Source organism: Chionomys nivalis, chromosome 17 (assembly GCF_950005125.1).
Source record: "Chionomys nivalis chromosome 17, mChiNiv1.1, whole genome shotgun sequence".
In the NCBI taxonomy this organism is placed as follows: domain Eukaryota; kingdom Metazoa; phylum Chordata; class Mammalia; order Rodentia; family Cricetidae; genus Chionomys; species Chionomys nivalis.
The window spans coordinates 41875470-41888314 of record NC_080102.1 but is presented as its reverse complement, the minus strand read 5'-3'; the positions used below and the strand labels follow the sequence as shown (position 1 = coordinate 41888314).

At 53.7% G+C, this 12845-nt stretch overlaps 1 protein-coding gene across 1 annotated transcript in view; it reads left to right on the top strand.

Annotated features, from left to right (window-relative positions):
* The window catches only part of Kiaa0930 (KIAA0930 ortholog), a 40684-nt gene extending 28692 nt beyond the window's left edge, over positions 1-11992 (top strand). Inside the window, exons 3-10 of the mRNA XM_057791543.1 lie at positions 157-279; positions 370-447; positions 712-813; positions 2215-2355; positions 2903-3097; positions 5449-5611; positions 6435-6593; positions 6843-11992. Of these exons, the coding sequence (XP_057647526.1) occupies positions 157-279; positions 370-447; positions 712-813; positions 2215-2355; positions 2903-3097; positions 5449-5611; positions 6435-6593; positions 6843-6883 (1002 nt within the window). The 3' untranslated portion in view covers positions 6884-11992. The remainder of the gene's footprint in view (positions 1-156; positions 280-369; positions 448-711; positions 814-2214; positions 2356-2902; positions 3098-5448; positions 5612-6434; positions 6594-6842) is intronic.
* The last annotated feature ends 853 nt before the right edge of the window (positions 11993-12845 follow it).

Sequence of the window (12845 nt, the reverse complement as noted above, 5' to 3'; positions counted from 1 at the left end):
ACTTTTTCTATTGTACAGATTAGAGAACCGGGGCTGGAAAGGAAGAAGAGTGGGCACTAGGGATGGGGTCTTTGTGTGTTACCGTCTGCCTGGCACAGCAGTCAGGGAGTGGAGGCCCCTGTGGGCCCTAGGGGCTCACTCCATCCTGTGCTACAGGCCGAGGCCGAGCCTGAGGTGGAGGTGGAAGTGTACCGGAGGGACTCCAAGAAGCTTCCAGGCCTGGGAGACCCTGACATCGACTGGGAAGAGAGTGTCTGCCTGAACCTCATCCTGCAGAAGGTATGGGGTGGGTGGTGATGGTTGATCATGGGTCTGGGAGACAGCAAGCCCCTGCCCCCCACAACACACATGTACTGCATTCTCTTCTAGCTGGACTATATGGTGACCTGTGCTGTGTGCACACGTGCTGATGGAGGTGACATTCACATTCACAGGAAGAAATCCCAGGTGAGCCCCACCTCCCACTAGCTAGCTGTCCATTCTCTCTAGCTACCCGTTGCCTGTTCTAGGAAGACATCCCCCCTTCATGTTCCCTTCCCCGAGGTGAGGGGTTGACTCTAGGAGTCTCAACGTATGTATGCACCCAGCCTTCCCCATGGCTCCTGAAGAGGACATTCCCGGCTCTGAGTAGTGTGGCCCCCGTGGCCGTATCTGAGGTCACTTTTCCGTTGAGGCCAGCTTCTCAGCCCTTCTCTCCTGCTTCCCTTTTAGCAAGTGTTTGCGTCCCCCAGCAAACACCCCATGGACAGCAAAGGAGAAGAGTCCAAGATGAGCTACCCCAACATCTTCTTTATGATTGACAGCTTCGAGGAGGTGAGTGCTCACCGCTGGCAACGTTCCCCTTCCTCTCCTCTTGGGGATGGGATGGGATGTCAGGCTGAGGACCTGCAAAGCCTCCCAGGAGATGCTGATAGCAGGGCAGGGGATGGTCAGGGTGACAGCCAGTGGGGCTCCCCTCTTCACAGCGATTGACATAGAAGTGCATTCTCCCTGCTGTGGGCCTTGGTTTAGTCATCTGTAAAGCGAGGGTCATGACTTTGTGACATAAGGTGTCAGGGTCGATGACTTGAAGACCTCCGAATGCAAGTGCAATCGCAGTGAGTGCTGCCTGACCAGGAGTCATCCTCTGGTGCTCTGTGAATGACTGCCTCCACCCTGTCAGGGTGTCAGAGAGGACGGGCCTTCAGTTCTATGGCCAAGCCTTTGTTTCAAGATTGGTAAAATGTGCACCAGACAAGTTAGCTCACCAGTGCCGGGAGGAGCGGAGGAGGGAGCTGCTATTCCACTTCCTGCTCGTTTGCCAAGGCTGATGGTGGAGAGTGTGTGTGTGTGTGTGTGTGCACGCGCGCGTGTGTGCGTGCTTGCCCAGAGACAGCCACGATTTTCTTGGAAGTCCCATGAAGGTGGGCATGCCTTTCAAAGTCCCCTTGGGCTCTGATGGTGTCTGAAAATACCCAAAGCTCAGGAAGGAGATGGGGCCTCCCTGGGCTCACACTGCATACGTGTTTGCCCAGAGTCTCTCACCTGGAAGTTCATGTCTAACTGTCAGCTATTAGGAACAGCAGTTCAGGAATATGGCAGGGTGTGGTCACACTGCCTGTGTTTGGGTGGTATTCTCCCAGGAAGGCAGTCACAATTAGTCACATTAGCTTGGACAGCCAAGCTTAGGAGAAGGCTGTGATGAAGGAGGTCCCCAAGTGTCCCTAGAGTCCTTGTAACTTTAACTCAGCATTAGGAAGTCAGATAAGGGTCTTGCTGGTGGCTCAGCTTGGGGTGGAGTGTGTTCCTACCTATGGCAAGGATTGGAGATGGGACGGTAGACGGCGGGTGGCTGTGCACAGGAAGGATTGGAGATGGCACGGTGGACAGCGGGTGGCTGTGCACAGGTAGTTTGGCCTCTTCTCAGCGTCCTCTTCTATAAAATTGAACCCCCTTTGTTTTTGTTCTTTCCTGTCCTTCCTTCCTTTCTCCTTCCCGATTCCCTTCCTCCTTTTCTTCCCCATCTTCCCTGTCCTTGAGACACACTGTCCCTGACTACCCCAGGCTGAGCTCAAAATACTGATCCTCCTGCCTCAGCCTCTCTAGTGCTAGGATTACAGCCTGCCCCATACTCAGTGATTTCAGCAGTCCTCCCGGCAGCCGGGTTGGGGGGATGGTGTGGGTGGTGGCGCTGATGTTTGTTTGATACCCGCATTTCTTCCTCCCCACCCTCAGGTGTTCAGCGACATGACCGTGGGGGAAGGGGAGATGGTCTGTGTTGAGCTGGTGGCTAGCGACAAGACCAACACGTTCCAGGGTGTCATCTTTCAGGGTTCCATCCGCTACGAGGCGCTCAAGAAGGTGTATGACAACCGCGTGAGTGCAGGACTGCCTGGGGGGGGCGTGTCCTGACCCTTCTCTCCTCACATGCCCCCCCAGGCCTGCTTTGCTGAGACCACCCCACAGCAGGGCATCCGCTCCTCTGGGGCCCACAGTCTCTCCCTTCTGTCATGTTCTTCATCCCGGTCCACCTGTGTCTGTCTGAGGTGCAGGTGGGTACTTTATCCTCCCACCCATGTACCTGTGAGGTGCCAGCCAGTTGGTAAGGGATACTCACCCTAGTACTGGGGACTCTCCCAGAATTGACCCCTGAGTAGTTTAGCAGGGACAGGAGTCCAGATGGACAGGCCACTCTCCTGCAGCTGGTGCTGTCTGACCTGGGGTGAGTGCCCTGGTCAGTAGTGTGAGCGTTCAGGGCAGTGAGAACAGCCTTGGTCAGGGATCTGGAACACATGCCTGTTTGTTGGGCTCCCTGGCTTCCCTGTGGCTCAGACTCCCTCAAAATGGCCTCAGAGAAAGTAATACTGGCTCCTGTATCTCAAGAGGGAGGGCCTGTGAAACCAGCTGTTCCCACCTACCACAGGTGAGTGTGGCGGCCCGCATGGCCCAGAAGATGTCATTTGGCTTCTACAAGTACAACAACATGGAGTTTGTGCGCATGAAGGGGCCTCAGGGCAAGGGCCATGCTGAGATGGCAGTCAGTCGCGTGTCCACGGGTGACACATCCCCCTGTGGGACCGAAGAAGACTCAAGCCCAGCTTCGCCCATGCATGAGCGGGTAAGGGCTGCGCACTGTGGGAGGGACCTCCTGTCCCTTGGATTCTCTTCCCATGGCTCCCTCACCCCACAGCCCCCAGGTGAGGGAGCCCCCTCCACTGCTGATGAGGAACCTGAGGCCCTGAGAGAGGGGAGGTTCATACCCAGGCTGAGGTTGATTCTGCTTCCCTGAGCTGTTCTGCCCCGAGGCTGAGTCCCCAGGTCCCCAGGTCCAGGAAGAGAAAAAAGTTGACTAGGTTGACTAGGAAGTAGGCCTGGTGCCTGCCTCCTGGACCTGCTGGTCAGCTATGACCACACAGCCCTTCTGCCGTGAGCCAACAGGATGAGGAAGGGCTGAATCCTGGGTTGTCCCACAAGGACAGCCAGCAAGCACAAGGCTTGCTCTGGGCCTGGTCGTTTGTTTAGGGTATTCAGTCTGTTAACAGGGTAGTCAGTCTGTTAGCAGTATCCCCCGACAGGCGTAAGGATGCTGTCTGGGCTGCTGCCCCTGCCGCAGCTCTGAGGGTTCAGCATAGGGCCTCAGATCTTGTTTCCTTTGAGCTCTCTCAGTCCTCAGTGGGGAGCTGATGTCAGTGGCCATAGAGACCCCAGGCTCGGGCACGAGAAAGGCTCTGCCCATGGAATCAGAGCAGTGGGTGAGTGAGTCAGCCCTTGTCCAAGAGACCCAGGGCTGTGTGCCAGGCTCTGCTGCTCATGTGACCTTGGATGAGTCCCTTCCTTCCCTATGCTTCTGTTTCTCACTGGGAAGTAAGTGTGGGGTTTCCAGGAGCACTACTCATGCCTTACATGGGGCTTGGCCCTGTGAAGTATCCCAAGGGGCAGCCACAGTGGTTACTATCTGCAGTTGATGGGAGGAGACTCTCAAGAGCAGACAGTGCCTCACCGACTGCTGTTTCCGTTAGTTCCTGGGTGCCTCTTTTTCTTTCTTTTGGAATCTTCTATAATTAGAGTGTTTTATAAGCCAAACAAAGCCAAGTATGCTGGGACTTTGTGAAGTGTTGAGCCTCAGGCAGGAGACCTCTCTTCTTTTTGGAATGGAGGTAGCTTGGACTCTGAGCTTCCAGGTGACAGCCTGACTCTGCCCAGTGCTGTGTCGCACTTGGACACTGAAAGGTGTGTGTGCGCAGGTGTGCAGACATGGGCCCAGCTGGGCAACTCTGGGTGCCCACAGATGACCCACCAAGCCTTGATCATCCCACCTCCCAAGTGGGAGTGGCCATGAGGGCTGAGATGGCCCCTAGCCATGCCCTTCATAGCAGGGAGGTGTGGACCCCTGGGGAGGAGTCGTGAGGTCACCACAGGACTCAAGTCCACTGCCCATGTACACACTGTTGCTTGTCTTCTTGTCCTCAGGGGTCATTTGTAACCAGTGTACAAGAAATGCAGGCTGTGTGTATTGTGGTTTCTGGTATTTGTTTTGTTTTTATCTTTTAAAACCTTCCCTGACTTGAGGGAGGACCGTCTGGAGCCCAGCAGCCGCCGGGACTTTGGTGGATGTCGGAGCTATGACGAGGAGGCTGATGGGGCCCCGAAGTCTGGGTCCCAGCTCATCTTGCTGCTCCGATTCTTGTTTGCGTGGGGAGGAGGGAGGGGATGGGCCAAGTTCCCTATGCCTGGAACGCCCTTCCCCCCCTTCTTCACCTGGCGAACTCCTACTCGTCCTTCAAGACCCAGCTCATACAGCACCTCCTCCAGGAAGCCTACTCTGATTTCACAGGCTGTCTGTCCCTCCTTCCACTGTTCCTTCCATGTCCTGTGCTTCCCTTTCTCTGTCTCAGTGACCAGCATGCAGTCTGTGAATGTCACTTGAATCTGTCACCCCCAGCAGACTGTGAGCTCCTTGAGGGCAGGGGATCTATGTCTTGTGCCTGTCTGTGCCCACCTCACCCCCAAGTGAGTGTGGAGAATGTTGGTGGCTGGGACTGAATGTGCTTGGAAGGGAGGAGAGGAGACACGGGACAGAGAGCTGCTCAGTCTGGCGCTTGTGAGAGGGGCTGCGTGCAAGAGGGAAAGGTTCAAGGGGTGACTGGGTGTAGTCCCAGTGGCTTTAGGCAGGTCAAGGTGACCGTTTGTGGGCCTTACCTGCTCGGATGTGAGATGTGGAAGCGAGGCCCCTCTGTCAGTGTTGGTGGCAGTCTGCGCCCTCCTTAGGCAGGTCCGGCTGCTGTGTGTGTGGCGAGCCGCCAGTGCCCAGTGTCCCCCTCATCGAGGGCAGATGGCCCTCAGGCCATGGTCAGGGTCAGCAGCTATAACTACAGCCCCTGCTTGGGCTGGCTTTGATCCAGGTGGCTTTGGGGTCTCATGGCAGGGTCCGCTCCTGCTACACTTGTGACTTGGGCTCCTTGTTCCCAGGTGACCTCCTTTAGCACCCCGCCCACCCCGGAGCGAAACAACCGGCCCACCTTCTTCTCTCCGTCCCTCAAGAGGAAGGTGCCCCGTAACCGCATTGCGGAGATGAAGAAGTCACACTCGGCCAACGACAGCGAGGAGTTCTTCAGAGAGGACGACAGTGGAGGTGGCTAATGCTCCCTGCTCTGGCTGTGTCCTGTGCCTCTACCCCTCACCCAGTGTCGCTTAGAGAGCCGCATCAGGGGTAGAGTGTTGGCCCCAGGGCTGCAGTGAAGCTATGCATAGATTGGGGGTCTGCATCTGAGCCCTGTTTTCACCCAGCTCATATTCAGAGGCTCTGGAACTTTCCACTGACCTGGGTGCACACAAGGACTGTCTTGTTCTTCCTCTTCTGCTTCCTGGGCTAGCTCTCCTCATTCTAGAACCTTCTGTCCTGGGTGACCCGCAGGGTTTCTCTGTTACCTCTCGTGGTTTCCCGTGAGTCACGCTGACTTCCAAATCCTTCCCTGTGGCCCCACCAATGACCTTCTGCCCAGAGGTCCCTGAAACCCTTGGTCCACCCACTCTTCTGCTCTGTGTGCACAACCCCCTCCCCAGTGGTCAGTCACTGCCGGCAACTTGTGCAGCCTAGACCAGGAATGCTGGGGGTTGGTGGGTAAACTGGCCACTCCATCAGTTCTGGAGAAAATGGGGTTCAGGTAACAGGGATGGGGGAAATGCCCAGCATCCCTCGTGAGCTGGTACGACGTCAGTTCCATGTTGTACTGAGTGGCTGGAAGAGAAAAGACTTTACCAGGGTGAACTGTGAGTGCTTTTCAGGCCTGGCAGATGGGGGTGTGAGGGCCTGGGAGCAGGGCTTTGGGGGAAGTGGACATTGGTGGGGAGCATCTGTGAGTGTGGCATCAGTCCAGTGGGGCAGAGGTCTTGTTACCCCTCCCCCACGCTCCCTGGCACAGACTGGGAGGCTGACCAGCCCATTTTCCCTGCAGCTGATCTGCACAATGCCACCAACCTGCGGTCTCGATCCCTGTCGGGCACAGGACGGTCCCTGGTTGGGTCCTGGCTGAAACTGAACAGAGCTGATGGAAACTTCCTTCTCTATGCACACTTGACCTACGTCACCTTGCCACTACATCGGATCTTAACAGGTACGTGAAGGCAGAGCCCTCCAGGGCTTCCCTGCCCAGCTTCAGTGGGCTGTAGTTTCCATAGCCAGTGGCTTCCCTCCACGTGTCCCTGATGTCTTCACTGGCCCCTCTTCAAGTGGTCATGGGAGTGCAGGGTGGTGCTGGTATCTGGAGCCCGTGAGGCATGATCAGAGATGGTGGGTGTACAGGACAGCTGTGGCTCCCTCCCAAGAGTGTCCTCACCCTGCCTGCCCCCTCCTGTCATCCTAGACATCCTGGAAGTACGACAGAAACCCATCTTGATGACCTAGTGTGTGTGGAGCCTGCACGGAGCCCTGGCCCCGCCTGGCCCTGGGAATGCTGCCAAGTGCCTACCTGTCACCACCACGGGGGTCTTCTGTGACAAGCCAGCGCTGGAGTTACAGCCAGGCAGGGCCACTCGACTCCTGGGGCCAGGGCCGACTCCATGAACACCAGCCCAAACTGAAGTGCCTCGCCCTCCTCCTCTGCTGGCTCTGCTCTCACCCTGTCCTGCACTCGGCCCCCTCAGCCCATCTCTGGAGAGTCTTCTGCTCCCAGAGGGCCAGAGACACCAAGAGGTCATAGAGAGCATGAGGGGCTGCCAGTTTCCAGAATGTTCTTAGACCTCCCGACCTCGACTCCCGTCCCCCTGCTGGGGCTCTGTGCCAGGCCACTGTCCACGCATCCTACACAAAGCCAGTTGAAGATTTTGTCACGCAGTACTGACAGACTTCAGCTCGCGAGTCAGCCCCAACTTGCTCCCCCACAGTTACTTGCTGCAGTGGGTTCCAGCTGGGAGTCAGGGGACATGAGCTGTTTGTCGGCTGGGAATACCTCGCCCCATGCCCAGCTCAGAATGGGTCTCAAGCTCCAGCTGGGCAGACAGGCCCGATCCCCCAGAACGGCCTTCGCTTCCATCCAAAGAACACCGCCAACACACACACCTCTGACCCCAGGACGCAGATTTTGGTTCTGAAGCAATGTGGGAGGGAACTTGCGCTGAGGATGTCTGATGGGGACCGGGATTGGAATCCTCGCAGGAAGGTGTCAGGTAGAACCACCCTGGGGCCAGAGCTCAGAGCGAGGCTGGTGCTGTCCTCTCTGCCCCGTGCTTGGTCAGCATGCTGGTCTTGTCCTCAGCCTGGCTTCCTAAGCAGAGGAGCAGACATTGTCCTCAGTGAGAGCAAATGGCCACAGGTCAGCCGCCCAGGGCTCCCCTGACAGTGTGCTCTAGCTCAGGCCTCCACTACCCAACTGGAATAAACTGGAAGCTGGGTCCTGTGGTTGCTGGGTTTAGTGTCCCAGGTTCCGGAGAACTCAGCTGTGTATGTAGAGCGTGGCTCCGCTGGGCTGTAAAGCAGGCACAGGAGCACGGCTCCATTCCTTGGTCTCTGGGAGTGGGGACTACTTTGGGGCTTTCTCTAGATTTTGTATGTTGTTATTAAAAGCGAGCTATTGCATTTCATTCTGCCTCAGTTTGCCCACCTGTAAAATGGGGCTGATACCACCTACCTCATTGAAGTCTCCAGGGTTCAAGTGCATGGCTAAGTCCGGGCTAGACCACATGTCATTCTGCACAGCTCAGGCTGGGTCTTAGGAGTGGGTGTTAGGCGGCCTGCTCTGAAATAACTCCTTCCAAAGGGACGAGTAGTGGGTGAGTTTACACACTGATCTGCTGGAGCCTGGGGTCACGTTCTAATCTAACCATTGAAGCAGACTCCCAGCCTGCCCTAGGATGCAGAGTACCTAGGTCTATGGGTGTGGTCCTGCAGTCTAGGATAACCATTTCTTCTGCGGGGGTATGAATGCCGATCCCATGTTTGTTTCTAGGGAGGTCATAGCATCCTGCCACTTCAGGACCCAGCCATTCTGGGGTCTGCACACTCTGAACTTGCTATCTTGGGGGAAACAGAGCCAGGTGTGTCTTCTGTGGAAGACCGGGACAGTCCTAGGCCCACAGCAATCCCACGGCTTCTTTTCTGGCTTCACTCCCCCAGAGCTCAGCCATGCTCTCTTCTCGAAGCTGTGGTAACTGTGACAAGTGCTTCCCAGGCCGTAGGAAAGTACAGAGTCTGTGTCATGCAACTTGGCTCTGTGTGGCACACAGAGATAACTGATATCCACAAGCCCATTTCTAATGCTTTGGTACCACCACCCAGAGAGGCTGAGCGAATTCAAAACTGAAACCATGAGGAACAGTGGAAGGAGGCAGGCTTGTCCTGCGTCCCAGTCCCTGGGTCCTGCGTCCAGTCCCTGGGTACACAGCCAGACATTTGGTCAACCTTCAGCTTTCTCCAAAGGGCACTTTTGAGTTGCAAACATGTTCAGAAGCTCTTGAAAACTGGGATAGAAGTCTGATTTTTACTTTTTCAAATAGCTGACATTGGTGGGCCAGACATGGTGGCACATGTCTGCAAATCTCAATTCTGAGGCTGAGGGAGGACAGAGTTCTCAGCCAGCCTAGGCTACGTAGCAAGACCCCGTCTCAAAGTATGAGTGACAAATGACAGAAGCACCCCCCAGAATCCTGGAGTTGATAGTTTGGCTTCTGAGGCCATCTTTAATGTTTTCCTGGGAACATGCCTGTCCTCATACAACGTATTAGGACAATAAGGAGAAAGCGCTGTTTGCTTTGAGTCCCTGTTTCTTCAGGCAGTGTCCACCTTACCTCCTGAGAGCTTGCTGGAATCCCAGCTGCCTCCACAAAGGCAGCCCAGGCTCATTTCCACTCCAAAAGATTATTATTTAAAACATAAGCGAAAAATAAAATAAGCCAGGTGTGGTGGCACATGCCTTTAATTCCAGCACTTGGAAGGCAGAAGCAGGTGGATTTCTATGACTTCAAGGACAGCCTGGTCTATGTAGCGAGTTCAGGACAGCTAGGGCTACATAATGAGACCTGGTCTCAAACAAAACATTTTCATTAAGAGACACTCCAGCCCCTGTGTAGTTGGCCTATTCTACTAACTATTTTTTTCCTGGCAGTGTCATAAGTTTTAAGTTTTGCCCAAAACTCTGGATATAATGAGTTTTGATGATTTAGTCCAGTCCAGCTTCAAGATCCAAGTATCTTGGTAGCACATGGTTTCAGGCTCACCCTCACCTCTGGATGCAGCTACCCTGAAAAGTAAATATAGGACCCAAAAGGACTAAGGGCTCTAAGGACATGAGCACACAAGTGCCATGGGATGCGTGGGTGCATCACCTGGATGGGCCTCAAGACCAAGTGTATAGATCTTAAGCTTGAACAGAAGTAGCCTTTTGGGGCATCTGCAATGGCCCTCCTGGGAAGTAGCCAAAATGTCTGTCCCTCTAGGTGAAGAATGACCGTACCTGAAAGGCCTTCACCGATGGGATGCTGACATGGGCGTCCAGGCCTCCAGGCCTCTGCTTGCAACACCACACCAAGCTAAGTGACCTGACAGCCCGTAGCTGGGGTGGGGATCCGAGTTCTGCGGCAGCTACATCCCCGGAAGTGGAGGAAGCCATGGCCTGCTGACAGTTTGTATTTACAGGCTTCTATTTCCAAGGCTTTATGATTTCATGGTTGAGACACTGCCTTGCATTTCAGAGACATTTAAACTGTTTTCTTAGAAGTGCCCCGACCTGTACCTGATTCTTTTAATAATACACGTTTCAGGTTAAGACAGACCATTAGCTACCAATAGGGTTTGTTTTGGTTTTGAGACAAGGTCTACGTAGCCCAGGCTGGTTTCAAACTTCCTGTATTAGCAGAGGATGACCTCGATCGAACAGCTTTCGGCCTCCACCTCCACTTGCTGGGATTCCAGGCTTACACCACTGTGCCTGGTGTTACGCAATGCTGGTGGAACCTAGGGCTTTGTGCCACTGGGCAGGCACTCTTACCAGCTGGACTGCACCCCCCTCGGCCCTTTCTTAGCTTCTTTTGACTTCAGCCCCTTCCTTTGTAGGTCAGGACACTTAGATGCAAATAGTAAATTTCCCTCTTCCAAAATTATCATAGGAGTAATTAAAAAAATGAATTCAACAAAGCCATGAGTATATGAACGTGTTAGTGTGGGGACTGTGAGTGGCTTTCCCATGATGAGGACCCAACAGAGCCTCTCAAGGCTCTCAAAGTAGGCTTTGTGGTGGCTGTTGACTTTGCTTTATGACTTCCTGGTCCTTTGAGACATTGCTTTGCATCTAGAGACATTTAAAATGTTTTCTCACAAGTGCCCCGACCTGTACCTGTTTCTTTTAATAAAATCCATTTCAGGTTAAGACAAGACACCATAGCAAGTCAAGGGAATGGCCTTGATTTGCTGCAAGCTTTGCCACAAGATACTGTTTCGAAATGGTTCCAGCTGGGGTTGACAGGCCACTCCATGCACTGGCTGTCCTGCTGGCTGCTGGTCTGTGAAGACCCTGTGAGGGGGACAGTGACCATCCTAGTCAGAGGTGTAGGCGTTTTCAAAGCTGATCACATTTGCCTTTTGGGCTCAATTCTGTGCTCCCATGAAAACACACCCTGGCAGTGTTTGGAATGAAACCTCCCGAGCTTTTCTAAGAAAACCCCATAAAAACCCTTATATTAGTGGGAAGACAGCTGGAATAGAAGCTGGGAACCTAGGGAATTTAGGAAAGATCCCAGCAGGGACCATACTGTCCCTGTGGCCCAGCACCTCTGTGTCGGAGGGCTGCTGAGCAGGCACCTGCAATCATCACAGGTTGAAAATATCACAGCTATATTTCATGTATAGGAAACATGCCAAATGGCTTCCTTATGTCACAAGGAATTGGGCCTAATATACTATATACATTGGAGTTGGGAACTGCAGTGGAGGACGGGGTTCTGACAGGACATAGTAAGGAATCAGCCACTACCCTAGAAACACAGGACCAGAATTTTCTGAACTGGTATCTCCAACTTCAAGGTGGTGGGAAGGAGGCGTCGGCTTAGCAGGTTGCTATCCACATCAACCCCTGGGTAGCCTCCCTCAGGTCTCTGCCCAGGAGATGCTTGGGAAGGCAGTTCTGCGGTCTCAGGTCTGTTATCCTGACCCATACCTTTCAGGAGCACCTGTCAGCCCTAGGTTGGAAAATTCTCCCTGAAAAAAGGACAACCCTGCAGAACATAGGAAATAAGAGCAATGTAAAACAATGCACTCCTTGTAGCTCATTGTATATACCATGTCACCTGGAGACATCGGACTTTGTGCTTGTTAAAAGTGACAGAAAGCTGGGAGACTTGAGGAAGGGGAAGTGTGCTTGGGGGATGGGCGGTGAAGGAAGGGCCCTGATCTTACACTGTCACTCACTGGCCTCCTACAGCCTCATGTAAGCCAGCGGGCTATCACGACTCTTCTCTCCTTTATGTGGATGGCTCTTTCATTTTGGAATTTGACTTTAATAAAGCAATTAGGTTGCTCAGTTTGAAATAACCATTGTTTCTGGTGAGCTTTGATTATATTTTGAATAAACAATTTTACTCCAGACTTAAGCCATTTCCAGAAACCACTGAAGTTGAGTGATTCAACGGGCACACTGGAAAGGGCCATGCAGACCTGACCCCTCAGCAAGCCATGTCACAAAACCCAGAGCCTGAGGCTTTTCAAAGGTAGACCTAGTACACCTATCCCTTCAGGGTCAAGGACATGCAGTTCTGGGAATGCTGGTGCTCACGCCATTTCCTCCTAGGATGTGCTCATGGGTATTTCATGGCTGTACCTGGAATGACGGGGGAGCTTGCCAGCCAGTGGAGGTCAAGCACAGCTGTGCGCCAGTCCTCTGTTCACACACAGTGTGATTGTACAAACCACTAACTATATCAAATAAAGACTTAGTCCGAGGTCTGCTTCAGAGGGTTTAGGATGGTAGCCCCCAAAGGTGTCAGTTCTACAAAGTCTGTGGGAGCCCCAGGGCCACACTGGGAACCCACACCAGATCAGCCAGTCTCCCCAATGATTCAGGCACAATCTTACCCTTCAGGAGGCACCTTTCACTTAGGAATCTCAGCTCAGAACCCTGGGGACTTCAGAATCTGAACACAGCTCTAACACATCACTGAATGGACAAGAATTCACTGTTACTTCTGTAGAAGGCTACTCCCTGCCCCCCAGCTCTAGTCTGAGGCTGGACACTGTCCAGCACAAGGCTCTGTACCCCACTGTAATTCAATGCAGGCTGCTAGTCAGCTCTCCTTGGCAGCCCCCACTTCAGAGATGTTTCTGTACACTATCACCATGAGCTTCTTCTTCGCTGATCTGCCAAGAATATCACAGAAATAAA